The sequence below is a fragment of the Pyrus communis genome, chromosome 9, assembly GCF_041283825.1.
Source record: "Pyrus communis isolate YQ-2024b chromosome 9, ASM4128382v1, whole genome shotgun sequence".
Classification (NCBI taxonomy): domain Eukaryota; kingdom Viridiplantae; phylum Streptophyta; class Magnoliopsida; order Rosales; family Rosaceae; genus Pyrus; species Pyrus communis.
Window position 1 is genome coordinate 16,311,894 of NC_142573.1, and position 23,025 is coordinate 16,334,918.

The 23,025-nt window shown below is 38.1% G+C and overlaps 1 protein-coding gene across 1 annotated transcript; it reads left to right on the plus strand.

The window, feature by feature from the left end:
• The first annotated feature begins 548 nt into the window (after nt 1–548).
• On the plus strand, nt 549–4,150 carry LOC137739480 (cytochrome c oxidase subunit 5b-2, mitochondrial). Its single transcript, XM_068479057.2, has 6 exons — nt 549–935; nt 1,028–1,110; nt 1,472–1,522; nt 3,175–3,241; nt 3,383–3,462; nt 3,830–4,150. The coding sequence occupies exons 1-6, from the start codon at nt 773–775 to the stop codon at nt 3,881–3,883; spliced, it is 498 nt and encodes a 165-aa protein (XP_068335158.1). The 5' UTR covers nt 549–772; the 3' UTR covers nt 3,884–4,150.
• Nucleotides 4,151–23,025: the final 18,875 nt, after the last annotated feature.

The following is a 23,025-nucleotide window of genomic DNA, read 5'->3' on the forward strand; positions in this document are numbered from 1 at the left end:
TTTTCACACTTACTTTGAGTCTGATGATACGGGCATCCACACATAGGAAAGATTCTACCAAAGATAGAAAGAGGGGGAGACAAAGTGACATAATCTAGTTACAAAACTAGAACTTCCCCCCATTTAGTGGAGAAAATTTTGATTTGGTAGCTTGTCTAACGAGTTAGTCAAGCTACCTTCACAAAGGGAGAGACTGTGTGCATTTGAAAGTTGTACCTACATGAGATTAGATGATATCTAAATATAGAAGACTCATTCTATTTGAAAATGCCCATCCTTACAGCTGGTCAAAGTGCCCTACCCAAATTTCTTTCCATTAGTAAGATTTGAAAATTTTCTTTCACATAATATGAGAACATGTATATTGAAAATTATACTTATATCAGATCATATGATATCTACGGATAGGGCAAGAAATGGCTAAAGCAATCTTCATCGGAAACCTAACCATTAGTGCATTTACCGAAAGTGGCCACACTAAATTGGCAAATTCCAGCACGTGCACACCAACTTTCCCACGTGCGAGGGGAATCCCTACTCCCATTGGCCCCATCATCCTCTCTTCCGGACAAGCCCGAAGACCCTCTGGCCTCCTCCCACCCAGCCTCCCACCATTTTCCCGTCCCTAATCAAATTCCCATTTTCTCGAGAAACAAACAGAAAATATCACAAAAGGAGATCAAGAGATCCAATCTCTTCGCCTCCAACACCAAAGGGGTGGCCTGACATCAAAACACACACGCACACACTCACCACCGCAACAATAAGAACCATGTGGCGGAGACTGCTCTCTTCCTCTCAGCTCAAAACCTTAACCCTAGCCGCCGCCGGTAGTGCAGCCGCTCCATGCCGATCGGCTGCTGGACCCGCCCGCTCTCTCCTCCACAAGCCCCTCCCTCTCCTCCCTAGCTACTTCAGCACCACCGCCGAAGCTGGTAATCTTTTCCACTTACTCGTCGCAAACCCTAATCTTCCTCTCAGATCTTTGTCCGATGGGCGGGATTTTGATTTGTTTGTTTTGTCGCAGCGACGACTGGTGTGAAGAAGGTTGAGGAGGTACAGCCCATTGCCACCGGCCACGAGCGAGAGGAGCTTGAAGCTGAACTTGAGGTAACACTTTTTTTTTTTTTTTTTTTTTTTTTTTTTTTTTTTAAATTTTTATAATTATTATTTGTAAGTTATTGTAGTTTTGGAATGTGAAAACTGTTTGGCTGATGAGAAAATGTAGGAAAAGAAAATGAGTTTGTTAGGAAGTGACAAATTTTACCTATTTCTTTGGTTATTAATTTTTGTTGCTCAGTTGAATTCTGGTTGACGATGTGTGCTCATTTTTATGTCATTGCGTTGAGTAGTTGAGTTCTGATTGACGATTCACACTCAATTCATGTGTCATTTTCATTAATCGATATGCAAGCGTTTATTTTCTTTGGGTTTTAGAAGTTCGATGCATTTTCTTGTTCTTTGTCTTCAGGGAAGGGATGTTCTAGAAATCAACCATCCTGTTGGTCCTTTTGGCACAAAGGTAAGTGCTATCTTGTGAAATTTAGATTGCTTAGTTTATTATCTTGGCGTAGCGGTTTCCAAAGTTATTTGTGACTTAATTTGTGGTTCCTTCAGCACGAGATATACCATGTGGAAGCTGATTGTTCTTGTAAATTGCTTTAGGAATTTCTTTGTGGGTTCTGTGATGTTTATTGTATTGTTATTTGTATATTTTCTGTGATTGACACTTACTTGAAATGCACTATGCTGACAGAACCCAAAAACACCATTGGGTTTCAAAGTAGCACTATCTAATTCAACATTTGCACCCAATTGAGCATATCTGGTATATTCATTCACATTTGCACCCAATTGGGCATAATACTTTTTTTTTTTTTTTTTTTTTTTGGTCAAATGATAGATTTTATCATATGAGATGTTAGATTAGCCACCGACGGGGTTCAAACCTACACCGTCATGCAAGGGCTCAACTCCTTTCCACCACTGGTAAAGGGCCTTTGCAAAAAAGAAAAAAAAAAAAAGAAAAAAGCTAGGTACTTCACTTTTATAAAATAGTTTCTCTTATTCTATTTAAGCATATTCTTTTATTAAATAAGAGATATGCATAGCTGTTAGTGTTAATTTCATAATTCCTAATTGGACTTGTCTCCACATATTAAGATATTTACTTTTGTAATAATAAATTATTTTCATGTACATAGTTCCAGGTTGAACTATGGAGATAATATAAAAAGTTAAAAACTGTAACCTCAAAGCATCAAATGTGGAAGTGTCTTAAATGGACCTATAGGGTCTTCGATTCAAAGTTCAAATTGTCTACAATTTGAGGCATATTTTCTAAAGCATAGTTTTGAGTATTAAGTATAGAAGTCATTTTACTTTATTTCCGGTTTTGTAGCTAAAGACCAAGCTGTCTCTGAGTAATGGGTTTGGAACTTTGGACTGGACTGATTGAGTCTGGTTTTGGGAAACCATGCAAATAAGTAATCTAGGATTTCTTATGAAATGGGCTGTTGATTGTTTCAAATTTGTGTGGGATGCTCTAATCCTGACAATGTTATACCAAATTGTTTGGTTTTGGTGAAATGAACACTTATAAAACACTTGTATTTGTATCATTATATGATGTAAGCACAGTTTGTCTGTCTGGCACTGCTATCTCTTAATTATTGTAAATGCCCCTAGTTCATCTCAGTTTGGCTCTTTAATGATCAATTTGAATCTGTCATGGTCTAGAAGAGAAAAGAATACTAATTTTTTCATATATAAATAGTCGGCTACATGTTCATTTTCTATGCATCAAAGGCCATTTGTGATATAAAGTGTGAGCACTTTCAAAGCAGTTGCTATTATGTTGGTTTGGCCCCTTGGGGTCATTTATATGGTCCTACGGTGGAATAACAAGAATTGCTTGAGTCTGAAAAAAAATGGAAAAGAATCTGGATTTGATTTATGGTGGTGGGGGAAAACTGAACTAAATCAATTCGCATCCCTATCTTTAGATTTTTAATTTATATGTTCTGGACCTCCTTTGAGGGAGGGAGGAGGATTAGTTTGCTTTTGATTTTTACCAGAGGCCATGATGATTTCATGTGTATACTTGTCCCTTATGTTATTATAAAAGGGGACAAAAAGAGATGAAATTCTAATTTATAAAATTTTGGCCTATAGGAAGAACCTGCGGTTGTCAAGTCCTACTACGACAAGAGAATAGTCGGGTGCCCTGGTGGTGAAGGCGGTAGGTACTTCTATGTTCATTGTTTCCCTTCTCCTTGTATGTGCAGATCTATGCTTGCTCACTGCTTCGTTTTAAAATAATGATTCTTCTGAATTTAAATTGGTATCATTTTGATGTTTTTTTTTTGTATTTTAATTGCAGAGGATGAGCATGATGTTGTGTGGTTTTGGCTGGAGAAAGGCAAGCCACATGAATGCCCAGTCTGCGCACAATACTTTGTGGTAAGTGGAGGCTTAAACTTGATGGATTAATTTTTTTGGGGGGATTCCTGATCTGGACTGGATGGAAACGAGTCCAAATCCAGATATGGACTTTTATGTTATTATTTGGATGATGATCCAACGGAATGTGTTTGGAACAGCTGGTAGTGTTTTGATCCATGACTGTCATTGACTCATTATTGAGACTTGGCAGCGTCAATCAATTTCATGCAACACAGGTTGTGTGAGATTTTCCAGTCAAATCCTTTAGGGGTTTTGATAAATGATGGATCATACTGCTCTATCATTTTGCATTGGACATGCTGCTGCTTATTTGCTTCCAGTTAGGCCGAACTGTTCTCATTTATTTCGTTTGATGCTTCCACAGCTTGAAGTGGTTGGACCCGGTGGATCTCCAGACCATTCCGATGACCACCACTGATTTGAATCGACCAAAATTCAGGAGGGAGATGGAGAGACGATATCCAATATACGCTGCAGCTATAACTTTCAAAATTGGAAGCCTTTTGTTTTTGTTTGGTTGATTGATGTTTAGTTTTGTAATTTGTGGCGGTTGCTTTTGCAACATTTGAGATAGAACCTCTGATAATTTAGACACAGGGAACAACCTTCCGGAACACTATGGATCTTCTTGTAAGGACGCCCTTCTCTGCATTTGCCAAAATAATTGATGGGTACTGCTTGTTCATTCTTTTCCTTGAACGGCTAGTTCATCGCTATCTACTTGTTCGTTGGTATTCTAAACACACGCTGATCCTAGAGGCAAGTCAAACCATGAAGGGCTTGAATTAGGAGATTGACAGAGCAATTGATTTACCTTGGTCTGAGATTTTCTAGTATGCTTTGGTGTATTTTAATGATTGGTAATATGTAATTGTTGATCATAAAAGTTACAATGCATATGCGGCGCACATGCAAAGTAACTAGGAGCTAATTACGTCCTATGGTCACTTAAATGTTGATGCGAGTATGCAAATTCACCGTTGAGCTTGGTTGGGCGAAGAATTTGAATGTGGTGATGTGATTGAATGGGCTGCTAGCTTTTGGGTATAGTGACTTCGATTGAGGAAGGAACACTCTTGGCTTTGAGTTTTAGAACTTGAAGATGAGGTTATGCAAATCATTACGGTAGCCTTAAATATATTGGTGAAAATATAGGTCCGCCGAAATGGTATCAAATTGTTAAGTACAAAGATACTCAAAAGAAATGAGTGTTTTAACCATAAAAGTGGTTGGGTAGCCTGTGTGCTGAAATTTGAATGTAACCTGAGAGTAACCAATCATGGAACACCTTACTTCACTGAGAAGGTTGTCTCTCGACGAAAGAATCAAAGACTTTTTGTCAACTAAGACTTATGATAAAAAGTCAGCCACATATTCAATGAGAATCCCCATCTATCCGGTCGAACGAAACTCCTAAGGAAAACTAACTCTACAACTCCAGCATCGTCTATTCAGTTGATCGCCCTCACACGTTGCTTCTTGAAAACCCCGTCTATCAATTCAGTCGTCATCAATTAGATACCAACCCAAACCCATCAATCCAGTTAGAATTTGTGCTGACGGTCAGTATTCAATTTCACAAAAAGGGAGTGGAAGAATTTCATGTAGAGCATTGATTTGATATTCAAGTTGTAGAGTCTAGGTGCGTTTGTTGCACCAGACTAACTCGGACTGGACTAACTTCAGGGATTAAGCTGGATTGGCTTAGACTAGACTAAGTTAGATTGACTTAGTGAAGCGTTTGATACAATGTCGGACTAAAAAGCAAGATAATGAAAAAAAACCCATAATATATAACCAAAAAAAAAATCACATTATTTGCTTCAACCTCAATTTCAACCAACATCAAAATTTTCAACATCCCATTCCTAAATCCAAAACCAAGGTGGCATAAACCAACCAAAATCAACTAATATATGCACTAAAATGCTAAATTTCAAAATTCTCACAAACACAAACAGAACCCACTAAGAAATTCTGGCAAAAAAAAATCGACAATTGGAAAAAAATTGGAAGAGGTCCCAAGTGAGATTTTACCCACTAAGCAAATTTATCCTCCTCGCTCATCGTTTTCCCAGCTTGCAAATTGGTGATGGCGGATAGCTTCTTCCTCATTATGCCACCCAAAGACAATCTCTTGGCCATTCTCTCACTTCCCATGCTGTTCGGAACCCTTTTCAAACTTCAAGATTCAAAATTGGACATTTAAGAAATGCAATTCCAACATTAAAAATAGTGATCTTTGAGGGGAAGAACACTTCGAGTGCAGAGAAGAGAACCCAGAATTTGAATTGGAAAATTTAAATGAACAAGCGACTTTGAAGATGACGAGGTTGTTGGAGATGAAGCCCGTGCCGCAAAAAATTGAGGTCAAGAAGGACAAAGTCCAAATGGAGGGCGAGATCAATGAGCTTGGTCTGATCGGTGAATCGGATGACAGAGCTTGTGGTTATCCGATTGAGGTTCAAATCTAAGGGCTCTTCATGATTCTGAGTTTGGGGTGATGAGAGAGATAGGGGACAACAACAGAAAGCAGGGAGAGGAAGAGAGCAACAAGGAGGAGAGGACTAGGATGAAGCGGTCTTAGCTAGTCCCATGCTTATCGGGGGCTCTCGCTAAGACCAATTAGTGAGGTCATTAGGTGAGGCTAGTCCTTCTTAGTCTCATTGAACTTAATCCCACAAGGTAACAAACACAGGTTTCACTAATATTTAAGCCAGTGAATATTAGTGAGGGCAAACAAATGCCCCTTATAGTATTGCAACTCCTTGGAATATTATCTTGATATACTTAGAATTCTCTTCAATTTTCTCGCAAAGCCACCTAACCTCACATTCTTTGACTTAAACTAGGATTCTAAACCTAGACTTGTTATGCGATTAGTTTAAACTTCATCCAGAAGCAATCCTAATCCTTTCATCCAGAATCCAAACTTGATCCTCAATCAATCCTATATCCTCTAGAACTCGACCATGCCACCATCACTACACTAGTAGGCCGAAACTCTTAACCCTATTTTTGGGCCGACTTTTTGTTGCAAATGTGCCTTAAAACCAATCATATGATGATACTTTACGGACATTTCACATGTTAAACTAATCTAGTTTAAAAAAAAGGGCAAATATTATTGTTTAAAGCCATCTCATATAAATGTTATATGCTTAAACGATAAGTCCAAGGAATATGTAATTGGGAGAATATGATCTAAAGAAGTTAGATTCATGAGACCATTCTCTTTCGTATACATATCCTAAATGTTCCTAATCATGGGATTGCCAATTAGGCATTGACAGTCCGTTAAGATCAGTATGTGTTATGTCTTCTCTTAGAGAGAGTGACTGGCCTCGAGTCATTAGTGTGATTGACACCAAGACAAGCATGTAGGTGCTCAATAGAGAATGAGTCCACTGAACGCGATCAACAAGGAGTTCTCATGCTCATGTCACATGAGAACTCATGGTTGGGATAATATAAAGTAGTCATTTGACCTGAGGCATCATAGTTATCTTATGGTTAGGTCCTTGGTCTTTGACTATGTCAAAGTCACTCCGTCAGAGGGTGTCCACGACATAGTTGGGGTTAAGCCACTTAACCATGGATGCAAGTGAATGCACAATAAGGGATCTCTAACCTTCAAACCATTTGAGGGAGAATTCTCTATGATATGATTAAGAATCTCTGGCTAAAGTATGAATGAGATTTAGGAAGTCGTTCCAAATCACGTTCAAGGTAATCATATAAGTAAGAGAATCACATTGGATAGTAGACATGAATAAACTATCAAACCAAACAATGTGGTCAAGAGTATTGTATTAGAGAAAGACCGTATTGCATTGTAATCCTAAATTGAATAGGTTCTCCACCTCTTCTGATTAGCTTGGGTAGCTATGACATATTGCTAGGTGTCACTCATGGTTTGTGGAAGCCCTAAAGGTGTATAATCACTAAAAGGAGAATTGAAAGTATGTTTCAATTCATAATAGATTTGAAGAGTTCTAATCGCCCACTGCCTCGCTAAAAGGAACCTAATGGATCGTACATCGTGTAAGGTAGAGATTGAAGAAACAACGGACATGAGTAAGGATAATTAAATGGTTTAATTATTTATGGCTAGGATTAATTAATATGTTAATTAATCAAACGAATAAGTCTGTTTTAGCTTTTGAGTAATTAGTGGACCTCAAGGCCCATTGGGCTCAGAACCGTCAAGCCCATTAACTTAAGTTGTATAACAACTTGATGATTAAAGACTTAAATGGGCCCAAATAGCCCAAAGCCTTTAGAAGGCTGGCCATATCATGAATGAAAGTTTTTTGGTTCTTTTTGTCACTTAAGTGAAATGACTATATAAAGGACTTTATAGCCAAAATTCATTAGGGTTCTCTCTTGAGGAAATTGGAGAGAACAAAAGGTCTTTTTTTCTCTTTAGGAGGCTGGCCCCCTTTGAGGGGATTTACTAGTATCCATCCTCCTTCAAGGTCACTCATCACTTCTTCATGTCCCTCATTGGCGTGGAAACTTAGAGGTTCCCTTTCATGGGAACTTGGAGAATCCATTTAGCCATCCTCCTCCAAGAAATCCATGGAGCTAAGAAGTAAGGAATGAAGGCCCTCTCTCTTAGGTGATTAGTCTTTGCTTATGCAAAGACGTGCTTCAAAGGTATAAAAGTTTCTCAACTCTTTTCTTTAAGATTTGAGTTGAGTTTTGGTTCACCACAACTACTAGGCCTTGAATTTCATGGGTAAAGTTTTGTTTTTGAGTGCATAGAAGCATGATTCCGCCTTTAATTGTTAATTGCATGCATAGATGTTGCTCAAATGAACTTGTTTTTTTTTTTAAAAAAAAAAAATTTCTTTCACTTTTACCAACTCAACCCAAACTAGGTTTTAGGCCCAAACATTGCCCCCTCATTCCTAAACTCTTCGGTCACGAATACTCGTTGAAGGATTCTGAAGAAGTGACCACTGATCAACCTCCACCACTCAATCTTCATTTATGACCTCGAAACAAACATCACACGCTACCATTATGTTCAAAACGTCTATTTCCGTTGGATAGCATGAAACCCACAACCTTCCTTTTCAAATTTCAAGATTACTCATGACTACCCTATCTTCCGAGGTTCTCTCCACTTTGAATTTTAAAAATCAAAATTTAGAAGCCTTCTTATCTTCCCAATTTAACCTATAAAACCACCATTCTATTCTCTGCAAATTTCATCATTCTACAAAATTTTGAAATTCTGCCCTTCTGAGGTTCTGTAGTTAACCCTTCCTTTCTAAATTCAACCTTCAATTTATCTGTATTAGCAATGGCATGCACAAAATCTGAGCACGATATATGTGAAGAACTCTCCTCCGTGTTGGAAAAAGTTAAGGATATCATTGACTGTCTTATTACCAAGTTTTTCAGGCATCCCGACGAGAATGAGGCCAAATCTTAGGTTCTTAGATCTTTTTCAGAGAATCCATCCCTAATTCAGTTGTCTCGCTCATGAAATGAACCTTCTTGACCCGTTTTTCAAAGAAGGTGATTGGCCTAACTGGGATGTTGTGAAGCCCTAAATTGCTTGGCTTTCAGACCCAACTGTGTGGGCATCTTGGGTGAACCGCATGGACGACCAATTTGAAGACTCCTAGAAGAAATTGGGCATCTATGATGCCATCAAAGTCTCCACCACTATGATTACAATAGACCAAGAACTCATGGTATCATTCCAAACTTCTGGTGCCCAGCAACTAATATGATGATTTATTCATTCCTTAAACGTTCCTAGCCGTAGGATATTTGATTGGGCATTAACACTCCGCTAAGGTTAGTCTATGTTATGTTAACTCAAGCGGGAGCATGACTAGTCTCAAGTCATTAAGTGTTAGACAGTAAGAAAAACACATAGGTGCTCGTAAAGGTATTGAGTACACAAACAATGATTAACAGAGAGTTCTAACATACATGTCATGTAAGTACTCGTAAGTTGCGATAATGCAAAGTAGTCTTTTGATATGAGACATAATAGTTGTCTAGTGGTTAGGTCCTTAATCTTTGACTATGTTAAAGGCACCCATAGAGAATTTTCACAACATTGTTGGGGTTAAGCTACCTAGTCTTGTAGACATATGAATGTACAACAAGGGATCTCTAACCTTCTATGGTGGAAGGAGAATACTCTGAGATATGATTCAGGAGTCTTTGACCAAACCGTATGAATGAGATTTAGGAAGTACGTTCTAGATCACATATTATTATTTGGGAATGACATTGCAGAGCTTTTTTTTGTAAAATTGTGGTTGTCTAAAACTTTCGAAACACCTCTTGACTTGGTTGTGTCTTTTAGTTAGAATTTGTTCAAATTGTGTTTTGAGAGTTATGACTTGTCCCGTGTCATAAAATCCAACTTCTTTGGGAATTGTTGTCTCAAGTAAATCCTCTTTGATGAATTCTAGACATTCCCTAGCCATATCTTGCTCTTGATTCTTTGGGAAGGTTTCCAAGATGTCTTTCTCATCCTCTTTTTCCTTGGATTGCAGGATCCTGTAAGGAATAGGGACATTTGGTGGAACGGGGTCAAGACGAATTGAATTTGGGCTTACCTTTGTTGTAGTGGACGGCATAGAGGGCATATGTGGGTGTAGTAAGAGTGGTTCTTCCTTTGTCGTGGCCTTGTTATCCTCCTCTTCATCGAGCAGTAGCTGTTTATCCATCTTTTGGCTTGGTTTGGACGTCTTGGGTTCATCTCCAACCTCCATGCCACTTTCCAAGGTGATAGCTTCAACAATTTCAACAGTTGAGTCGGATAGTTCACTTTGTTCTTGCATTTGCCCCATGAATTCTACGATCTCTCCCATTTGATTCTTCAATTCGTTCATCATTTGGGCTTGATTTTGTAATTTCTTGGTTTGATTTTGTATTTCCTGTGCCAAAGAAGTTAGTATTGGAAGAATTTTATCATAATCTAGTGACGAACCTGAATTTGGTAAGTATTGTTGTGGGGGCAGCTGTGGTGGCTGCATAGGGGTTTTATAGAACTCCTCATATGGCTGCCAATATCCTTCATGTTGAACTTGTTGAGATTCCCACCACATAGAGTTTGAATGATCACTCCAATCTCTTTGTGGACATTGATTTGCTTGATATTCTTGCCTATAAGAAGCACCAAATGTAGGGACACTTTGCATTGCGGACCCTTCGGCATACTATGACAATTGAGAAGTAAGATTTGCTATTTGAGCTTGAAGATTAGCAATTGCCATGTCTTGCTTCTCTAGTACCTGAAATCAAAGAAATAAAACTAAATCAAATATCAAAAGAAAAATAAACAAACAAACAGAGGGATTAGCAATTTTACTAATCCCCGGCAACGGCGCCAAAATTTGATGCGAAATATTCTAACACTCAAATTAAAACCCTATGATTGTAGTATGTGTAAATAGGGATCGTTCTAGGCCAGGGATTAGAAGGGATGCTAATCCACTCAAATTAAACTCTAAAACACTAAACTAGACTCAAAAACAGAAAACTAGACTCTAACAACTCAAAACACAGAAACTAAGTTAAATTTACTCGAAATAGACTCTAAGAAGTTATTTGGACGAATTTTAGACTATTAAGACTCAAAACACTAAATTAGACAGATTTGAGCACGTTTCTAATTAATCTAACACACTTAATTAAAATGGAGATTGATTTGGATGAAATTAAAGTAAAAACAAACAGATTTAAAGACTTAAACAACTTTGGACGAAATTAGGGAAAACTATGGGTGATAAGCTAGCTAGAGGGTCCTTCTCCACACATGACACACTTGCATACAAATTGATTTCTAGTTGCTTTTCCAATAAACCATGAACCTCAACACCCCAGATTAACCGTAAACAACACTAATTAACCCTCAAATTTTCCTTAAGTCATTGAATTGGATGGAATATGCATCGGCAACCAAATTATTCTTCAATAGTTCCCTACATGAACAACATAATAGAGATACAATCAAAGATCATTAAGCTTCGTGAAAATCATAAGCATTGACAAGACATTCGTAACTATGAACAACATGATACTCCTGCCAAGAATTTACTTAACACAATTGTGACTAACAACCTCCACTACTTATGAATATAAGTTCATAATGATTAGGTGAAACTCATGCATGCAAACTAAGCGGGCCCTCACAACTGAAAGTAATCAATTCACATTGCAAATATAATCATGGTTTCAAAGTCTCCTCTAGCTCAAACAAGTTTAGCTTCTCATGTTCACAAAACAAAGATATTTAAACTTAAGCATTAAAAACAAAGATAAAATACACCTAGAAACACTCCAGGTGGCTCTTCCTTCCTTCCTTGTTGCGGCACAATGGGGATTTTCTGAATTTAGGCTCTTGAGGTGTGGTGGATGGTGTGGTGTGAATTTGGGGTAGATGATGGCGGTTTATGAGTGTTGCAGCATCATGTATTTATAGGGTGAAGGGAAGACACGAAATTGGGCTGAAAAGGAGAGGAATTAGGACTCCAAATCTCCAAAGAACAATGACACTTTCAATCAGATTCCAGGGAGGACAAGGAATGGTCCTTACGGCAGATTCTAGAACTTCTAAAAGGGTTACATGTGGCATAAACTTAGGGCATGAAAATAGGGCTTCTAAAACCTGATATTTAGGTGATTTAATGTGAAAATGAGTCCTCTTTGCAGCTGGAATTAAGTTAGCAAAAGATTAGGAAAGGATAAGATAGGATAAGGTTTGGATAAGATAAGATAAGATTGGATAATGTTCCATGTTCCTTGGTCTTTCCTTATCTTCATTGTCTGAACTTCTTTCTCCAGATTTGTAGCATGTTCCTAGCCTCTTTTGACTTCAAATTCGTCCATCCACCTTGCTCCATGCATATGCTATCCATTCCATGCCCAAAACTGCTCCAAATGGCTCCAAAATGCACTTTCTTGCCAACTTTGCCATTAGGACCTACAAACACATGAAAATAGCTTAAACCACTATAATAAATAGAAACTAACTATGTAAATGCAAAGAAACAAGCTAACAAAGTCACATAAATATGCTCCTATCATAATCTAAGAAGTGCCTTTTTCCTATAAGACGTGGAATTCACCTTTATCAGTCCATGGGACCTACAACTCCTAAAGAAATGCGGCAGATGAGTAGAATTCCTTAGGCTTATGTAACAAGCAGTCTTATGTATGCCATGATATGCATAAGGCCTGATATTGCTTATATTGTGAGCATTACTAGTCGATGTCAATCTTATTCAGAATCAGAACACTGGGTAGTAGTCAAGACGATCCATAAGTACTTAAGAAAAACTAAGGGCATGTTCTTCATTTATGGAGGAGTGCTAGAGTTGCGAATGGAAGGCTATACGAAACTAGATTTTGAATCTAACATCGGTGATAAAAGTTCCACCTTTGGATATGTGTTCACTATAAATGGTGGGGCTGTTAGCTGGAAGAATAAGAAGCAAGATGTAATTGTTGATTCTATAACAAAGACATAATGTGTTGTTGCAGCTAAAGCTGACAAAGCAGCATTCTAGATGAAGAAGTTCATTACTGAATTTGGAGTGGTTCCAACCATTACATCACCAGTAACTTTGTATTGTGATAATAGTGGGGTGATAACCTAAGCCAAGGAACCCAAGGCTCATCAAAAGAACAATCATTTCGACAAAAGCTTCAATATCATTAGAAGACATTATTCGAGGGAAAAGTCAACATCCTCAAGGTGTCCCTCAGCAGATAATGTAGGAGATCCACTGATGAAGCCAATATCTCAAGTCCAGGTTAACCACTATATGAAAAAGATGGGTATTAGATAAATGGGAATGTGGTTTTGAGGGAAAGTGGGAGATTATTGGAAGCATGCCCTTAAAGTCAGGGACAGAACTAGAAATTTCTTCTAGTGGGACAACCCGAAAAACAACTAAGAAAACCTTATTATAGTATGATTTATACACAATATGATAATGGGGATGATTTTAAATGATGATGTATCACAGTTCCAATGTTACAAAAATTTCCATGTAGTAGCGGAAAGTGGCAAAGTGATGAGAAAAATATTAATACATGATAGGCAGGATAAGGGCTTTTCGGTTTGAATGACAAAACAAGAGAACTTTTGCTCATATAGTATTTGATATGGAGTATAAGTAGTATGAACGTATGTTGAATATTAAATACATATATTTTCTTTAAAGATAACCCATGTATATTATATAACTATAGTCTAAAACTAAACAAACGAATTACTTGAGTAAGGGCATCCGCCCCCAGTGAACCTTCATTGGCTCCGTCAATGCTTAAAGCCACTACTTTGATGTGATAGCTTTTGAAACACTTATCATGTTAAACTCTTATTTGTTTAATGGAAGGGCAAAGCTTATTGTTAATCACTATTTATTATATTAGGTATTTAAGCAATAGCAGAATCCAAGGAATAAGTTCAACCTAATAAAAAAGTGATCTAAGTAAGTTAGATCAATGAGATATTTCTCTTACTTTCATTCCTAAAACGTTCCCAACCATAAGATTGTCGATTGGACATTGACAATCTTCTAAGGTTAGTATGTGTTATGTTAACTCAAGTGGGAGTATGACCAGTCTCAAGTCATTAAGCATTAGACATTAAGGGAAACAGATAGGTGCTGCAAAGGGTATTGAGTGCATTGAACAATGATTAACAAAGAATTCTAACATACATGTCATGCAAGAATTTGTACGTTGCAATAATGTAAAATAGTCATTTGACCTGAGACATCATAGTTGTCTAGTGGTTAGGTTCTTGACCCTTGACTATGTTAAAGGCATTCCATTGAGAATGTCCATGACATTGTTAAGGTTAAGACATATAGTCATGTAGACATGTGCATGTACAACAAGGGATCTCTAACCTTCCATGGTGGAAGGAAAATACCTGAGATATGATTTAAGAGTCTTTGGCCAAAGCATATGAATGAGATTAGGAAGTACATTCCAAATCACATTCAATAGAATCATATAGAGAAGTATCATATTGGATAGTAAACATGAAACAAGTTTATGACCAATTATTAGTTAAACAATGTGGTCAAGAGTATTGAATTAGACAATGAACGTTATTGCATTGTAGTTGTAACTAGTAGGTTTTCCAACAACTTTTAGTTAACTTAGCTAGTAATGATATAGTGCTAGATGTCACTCATGCTTTGTGGAAGCCTTGAAGATTAGCAAAAAATAATCTTCAACAAAGGGAGATTAGTCTCAACTCATAATCGATTGCTAAGTGTTACAATCGCTAACTACCTCGCTAATTGGAACCTAATGGATCGTAGACCAAGTAAGAATTAATGGAATAACAGTTTGTTGCAACTACCTTGATCTCCCATGCACACAATGGGATCGAAAGGAAGACGTTGAACTTTGAACTATTTAGGGCTCATTTGTCCTCATGCGTGACATTCCCTTTGGCTGTGTACTCAGACGATTAAGCTATGAGGTCTACATGCTGAACTTCCTCGCACACAACTTGCATTTCACCAAGCCTACTAGTTCCATTCATCACATCCCACAACTGTTTTGGCCGAATGCGATAAAGCCCCAAAGCACTGCCGAATTCGACGCTGCTAGTGAAAAATTCGTCAAAAGATGCTTTCTGGTTCAAACTTCAGCCCTGTTATCCCATTGCAAATACCTTGTATAATTTTACATAACGATGGTAAAACATACCAGCAAATTGTTTGGCGGTGATGTTGAAGAAATGCCGATCAAAGTTCTAAAAGGTTGGCTCATCAGAAACATGTTTGCACCGAACCAAAGAGGTATGTCAAATTATAAATATACATCATCTGGTGTTGTTATTGATCAAATCCTTCCAACTCATGGCAGGTGGTTGCCAAAAGAAGAATATTGAGGTGAAGACTTTAGCATCTAATAAAAAAACACACCTGCGAAGGGTAAGAGATCTAACACTCTCCCAGCAACCAGTAATCCTTTTCATAGAGGCTCACCATCTACAGTTTCAAAAATAGCCGAGAAAATCACCTAGGCTCAAACGTTAGCACCAATATCTAAGCTTGTATTTGTGTAGAAGAGACTTCGTGACAAATAGCCGGGGTGCAAAAAAACCTTGGCACTAAATCAAACCAAGCAAACCCCAAAAAAGTTAAAGATGTGAGGAACAAGGATAAAACGTGGTCACTATCACCTCAACAACACAAGAAACTCGGCCGACCTTGCCTACCAAAGAAATCGGCCAAGATAAATCTTTTGCTAGTTTGGCCGTGCCCTTCTCTTTTGATCTCATCTAATGTCTACAGATTTAGATTCTGACAAACTATCCTTTTTACGCCAAAGGTGTTGAATCCTCAAACCATACCGACTGTCCTGGCCACGAAGTTTTGGCTACAGACCAAGAACGTGGTTGAAAGTCTGCTACTAAAACCTAGTTATCAGAGAAACAGCTGCTGAGTAAGCCACTCCTAAATGGAATATTGTCGAGATGGATGATGCAGCCCAAAGAGACCCGGCAGCTAAAGAGCGCGCTGAAACACAATGTACCTTTGAAACACCAACTGAATTATTATATTTTTAATTTAAGATGAGCAAGGCTGAATCCATGGGGCTACCACCAATGTTGAAAGATGTTCCAAAGAAAGATGCCCCCGTGCATCAAAACAAAGGAAAGGGCAAAGCCGATGATGTTTAACCTTCGACGAATGATCAACATGCCGCTCACCCTAACTGTAGTCTAAGAATTGAAGAGACTAGGCCCTATCTAATGGAAACTGACACAGGCATCATGGGACAATGAGGCTTCTTCAAAAAACTAAGTTTCAACCTTTCTCTCTTTCTATACCTTACATGTTCCTTGACCGAACCACAAGCTAAACCGAAACTTTCAAATACTCCTAGGGGCAAAGGTGGCTTGATCGTCATCGATCAAATCAGCCAAACAATGTTGTCTACCTTTCTTGGCCACCTTAATGGCATTCAAACGTAGACAACCTCCATTGGTCGATGGAATTAAGGAACCATCTTAAATATTGGGCTTGGCCATTAAGCTCATTAGTTTCAACAAATTCTTCTGAAAATATGGCCAAAATTCCTTCTCTACAGGTTTTAATCTTTGCCTTTGAAAGTATCAATGCCGTACTCAAAACCTCACTTCATATTTTTAAAACTTACAAGATATTCCTCCTTGGAAATAGAAATTGACGCCCTACTGGCTATAGCTTCCGGATCGAGCACTTTGGCAAAACTGTCAAAGCTCACCGATTCGACGACAATCAGAACTCTGGCTAGTAACCATCTTGATACCAACGACGAATGTTTAAACAACATTGCAACTGAAAAATGGATAGAATAATGAGAGTATCATCCACTTCTCAGCCCAGCTAGAGAGAACTCATCGTTTCTTTGAATTTTTTAGAAAGCCATTCAAGCCGAAAAGGAATTTGAAGAAGCCTCCAATCACCAAGATGGTTTTACGCCGATCCTAGATCAAAGTAATGACGAAAAGGATAGCGTAGCCAAAACTGACTAAGAACTTGCTGATTTGAAGCACTATATCACTATTGGAGCGAAGGAAAACTGAATTGAATTTCCAGATCACGGAAGACTATGAGACTCATCAGCCAACTCTAGTTGAATATGTCGCTGAATTGAAGAAAATTCAAACTCTCAAAGACAACAAGGGCGTCCAGCGTGCTAAAATCACAACAGGAGAGATGAAATGGTTGGAGCTAAAAGAGGAATTGTATACCTTTTCGTCTTTTCCATGATCTTAATATTTGACAGTCGCTGAAATGCGGCTAGGTTGATCATGTAATATTTCCTTATTGAACAATTTTAAGTTGATTTGGCCATGAAGTTAAACATTTTATTTTAATTGCTCTCAATCATCTCCCAAGTGTCCGGAATTTTTTTTTTTATAGAAAATTTCCATTGATATGCAGCTTATGTATTGATCCAGCTCGATCTTTGAGCTGATACGCCTCCTTTATGAGAATCTTGTCCACAGCAATAGGTCCTTCCCAATTCGATGAACACATGCAGTATTTTGGATCTTTAGTCTCAATAGGTAAAACTGTTTGCCAACCAAATCTTCTTCACTGAATTATTTTTGCTTCACTATGTTGTTATAGGATTTTTCGTCAATTTTCTTCTAAGCCATAAGGAACTTTCCAGCATCGAATCTAATTTGTTCTAGGTCTTTTAACTCTTGTATCATTGCTTATGTGTATTTTTCACCTATCAAATGATGTTGCTAGATGACTATTAAGGAATTAACACTTATTTCAATGGGAAGGAAAGCATCATGTCCATAAGTTAAGATATAAGGAGAAATACCAATCCTAGAATGTTGTGATGTTCGGCAAGCCCAAAATGCTTCATTAAGAGTTAGATGCCATATGCCAGGCTTATCTTTCACCATCTTTTCTAAATTATTCACAATGACTTTACTACTAGCTTTTACTTGACCATTAGCCTGAGGGTAATATGGTGTGGACTGCTCCAGCCGAATCTTAAGACTAGAGTGTAACTCTTGAATCTTTTAGTCGTTAAAATTATCTCATTATACATAATAATCGTTTCAAAACACCGAACCGGGTCATGATATGTTCCTCAACAAAGTCACAGACTTCTTGAGTATTTAACATAGCATAAGAATTTGCTTTGACCTATTTTTTGAAGTAATCAGTAGCTACTATGATCTATACATGTTTCGCCGAACCAGAAATTGGTAGTATCTTCCTGATGATATCCATAATCTATCCTCTGAATGACTATGGTTTTACCACCGAATGAAGCACTTCAGCAGCACCTCGCTGAATTGGGTCATGGAGTTGACATTGCATCCACCCTCGTGCATATTCAATACAATCTTTTAAGATGGTCAACCAAAAATAATCATGTCTTCGAATGAGCCACCACATTTTTCCAACCTGATTGATGGGCATTACAAATGCCCTCGTGTACTTTTCTCATAATTTGAAAAAATAAAAAATAAAAAATAAAAAATAAAAATAAAAACTTTAGTCTAGCCGACACAAAGTAACGAAAGGTCGTCTTTAACCCTTTTGGTAAAGTTCATTTTGATACACAACTTGTAACATGATGCTTCATTTTTCAATCATGTTCCCCCCCCCCCCCCCCCCCCCCCCCCCCCCCCCCCCCCCCGGGTTGTCAAGATATCGTATAATTGGCCCATGCTAGTCTGGCTGCATTACTTCAACAACACAAATGTCTTTAGGTACCCCACGTAAAGGAAAAATTTGATAATACCAAGTTTATGGAGCAACATATGACATGCATTTAACAATTAAATGGCAAAATCATACTTGTATACACTCAAAAACAAAACTTAAATGATGAAATTCAAAGCCTAGCAATTGTGGTGAACCAATGACTCAACTCAAAAGTTGAGATTTGTTTATACTTTTGAAGTTCTTCTTTACTTTGCAAGGGATAATCACCCAAGGTGAGGGCCTTCATTTCTTTGTTAGGTTGAACTTCATAGCCTTCATCTTCATCATTTTGCCTCCTTGGATTTTTATATTTAGATGCTTGAATGGATCATCCAAAGGTCACCAAAGTTGGAGACCTCTAACTTTCGACACCAAGGATGAAGGAAGAACACGATTGACATGGAAAGAAATGCTAGCTTTCTTCCTCCTATGTGGCCAAACTCCTTAAAGAATGAGAGAGCTCGTGTTTCTCTCTATTAGCGTATTGAAAACCTTAATCAGGGATGAGGCATAATGCCTCTTTTGTACTCACTAACTTTTGTGAATAAATTGGACCAAAATGTCCTCTCTCTATGGTCGACCTAACCTTGTTACTGGGGTTTGTGCCCTTTTGTGCTTAAGTTGTCATACAATTTAAAGCTCATGGGCTTGACCATTGAATGCCTATTTGGGCCTTGAGGCCAAACACTAACCTTAAGTCTAAAACGAACTTATTCATTTGATTAATTAACATATCAATTAATCTTAGCCATAAACAATTATACTATTTAATTCTTTACTCAACTTTGTTATATCCTTTAATCATTACCTTACACGGTACGCAATCCATTAGGTTCCTTTTAGCAAGGCAATGGGCGATTAGAACTCTTACAAATCGATTATGAATTGAAACTTACTTTCAATTCTCCTTTAGTGATTATTCATCTTCAGGTTCCACAGACCATGAGTGACACATAGCATTATGTCATAGCTACCCAAGCTCTGCATAAGAGGTTGGAGAACTTATTCAGGCTGGGATTACAATGCAATATGGTCATTCTCTATATCAATACTCTTAATCACAGTGTTTGGTTGATAGTTTATTCATTTATTATCTAATGTGATTCTCTTGTCTACATAATTACCTAGAATGTGATTTGGAATGACTTCTTAAATCTTATTCCAACTCTAGCCAGAGATTCTTAATCATATCATAGAATATTCTCCCTAAACGGTTTGATGGTTAGAGATCTCTTGTTGTACATTCACATTCCTACATGATTAAGTAGCTTAACCTTAACTATGCCCTAGACACCCTCAAATGGAATGCCTTTAACATAGTCAAAGACAAAAGGCCTACCCACAAGACAACTATGATGTCTCACATCGGGCGTTTAGGATATGTGAATGAAAAAGAAAGGTGACACGTCCTGACCCCGATATTCCCCGAATACCCGGATAGGCATATGCTGGCCGACACCCGAAGGTGACGAAAGCCATTTATTGAATACAAGAGTAATGATTAGGAGGAAATATACATGAATAAATAATCATAGAGGAAATTAAGTGAATTAAATAGAGTTTAAGAAAATTGCTAGAGTGCACAAAACACGCTCTAAAACAAGATCACAAAGAAAAGATCATTACAAGATATCACACAAGTGAATGATAGACCGCTACTGGTAGGGAAATGCCTCGTACATTGTGTCATAGTCCTCGTTTCTAAGACCTGAATGGGGGCACAAAACAAAGGTGAATGGACCAGGTTCATATATACAATAATAATAAACCAGTTATCAAGATACTAACCCCCACAGTTTATATAAAGAAAACTACTAGCATAATAAGTGATAGGTTTACTGAAAACCCTAGCATGCCAAAAACATCTCGAAAGACATATTGCGGAAAAACATCGCAGAAATCAAAATATCAATCGTCTCGCAGATCGTCTCGTAAGCGCGGTGTGCTGCTAGTAAGTTCACTGAATAAATATAACTCCCGCCCCTATGCTAGCACCGTGGTGTCTGTGCCCGTAGCCAGAGATTACCAACTCCCAGCCTAATGCCTGCTCCGTGTCCCTCAGCCCGTAGCTAGGGATTATTTCTCCCGGCCTAACTGTTAACACCAGATCCTCGCCCCAGGCGGCATAGTGTCCACTAGGTACGCACAAATAATTACGCCTTTCATAAATAACCACTTCATAGTATAAAGTCATCCATCATCTATACTATAAAGAAGGGTTTCTAAAACATGTTCTAGCATCCTATCGTTATCCATCAGATAGTCCACCAATTCATGATTTTTATAGAAAATACGATAATCAAATTATAGCTCAATGTAGGCTAATAATTAATTCCTCACCAAAAACGAGACGATAAAAAACATATTCCAATAAACATGCTTAACGTAAAATCAATCCATAAACTCGTAAGGCATGCTTTTCATTTATGCAATTAAACTATGAAATAATGAAATTTTAGAAGGGGTCCACTCGTAGCAGCAGAGTTGTGCGGAATAGGATTAAGGAAATCCCCACTAGCAAGCTCACCTAAGCACAAAAATGTACAATTTATTGAACTATGCCCAAATGGTAGAATTCCAGGAAATAGACGCCAAAAACGGATTCGGAACATCGAAATTGGCCTAGGAGAGATTTTGGGTTTTCGGGTCCTAAGGTTTTTGGTTAAAAAGGGTTAGGGTGAAAGGGGGTGGTTTGAGCTTAAGCCCAAACCAACACATACACACGCACGGCACAACACACACACACACACGCACATGCACCACATACACTCACACGGACACACATACACATACTACACAAACATACACACACATGCACACACACACACACACAGAGAGTCCACATACACACGCACACACTCACGCACTGCATAGCCCAAAGGCCTCATACACGGGGCCGGGCTTTAAGCCCTTTCTAAATAAAAATAGCCCAAGACCTTTTGGGTCATTGAAATAAATAACAAAAAAATCAATTAAAAAAATTAGAACGGGTTGGGTTTGGTCTACGGGCCCAAAGCCCGCGGGTGTCCTAAACTGCCTGAAGGCCTGTGTGCTGAACGGAGAAGAAAACCAGAAATTTGATCGAGATTAGTCCCGATTCCGATTTGGACCTAAAACTAAGTAAAAATAGGAAGTTAAATCATAAAAATGATGCTGAAAAAGAAGGGAAGCAAGATTTTACCACAAATAGAATCAAATGGGGTCGAGATTGGCCGAGTTTGATCCTAGAGCTCGCCAGATTTTCATGCCGGGTTCTGGAATAACGAAAATAGAGTGCATGCACATATTAGAACCTTCCATTTGGACTGAGAACAACTCAATAAAACAGAATAGGGCAGCGAGCCTTACCTGTGTTCGAGTTTCAGAGATTTGAAGTTCTCGGCTTCAATGGCAAAACACACAGAGGTGTTCTAATTACGCATGCAGGTTTACAGTTGAGTTCCTCAAGCCCTAAGGATTCTAGATATGTGGTTATTTTGTTGGATTTGTTTAGATTTCAAAAAATGAGAGGGACGAGAGCTCTCGAAGCTAAGGGGAGAGTGGAAGCTTCCGAGAGTTAGAGAGAGAGAGAGAGAGAGAGAAAACTAAGCTTTTCAGAAAATGAGGAAGGAAGAGGATAGGACTCACGGGTTGGGTCATTGGACCTAACCTTGGGCCTTAAGTTAACACAAAGGGGGCTGGGCTTGGCCCAATGAAATCTAGGTTATTTTGGGTGAGGGTTATTACAGAAGGTCTCATGAATCTAACTTATTTAGATTAAGGTCTCATGAATCTAACTTATTTAGATTACATTTTCATAGTTACACATTCCATAGACATTGTTTAACCCTAAACATTTAAGGAGACAATTTTCAACAATAATATTTGCCCTTACATTAAAATAGATTAGTTTGATATGTGAAATGTTCGTAGAGTATCATCTCATTATAGGCTTCAGGGCATATTTCCAACACCATGTTCCATTGATGGTGGTAAAACATAACTCTAATTTTGATCAGCATGTGATGTTTGCATGCTTGCTCATTAACTAGAGCCAGAAGTAATATTTTTTCGACCATGATTACTTGGCTCATTTCCCCTCCTCATAAGTTACGTGCCGGAGGCTATCTAGGCGAGTTCATTGGTACCATTGTTCTTCACACTGGGTATATGTTTAAAGGTGATGCAGAAAGGTCTCGGCTAAATAAGTTGTAACCATGTTGTTAGAACCGAATTCATGCATCATCGTAGGAAGTGGAGATACATAAATCCGAGTAACCTGTAAAAGAAAAAATAGTTGTGAGTAAACCAAGACCAATGTGGGACCATGATTTTCCAAGGCTGGAGT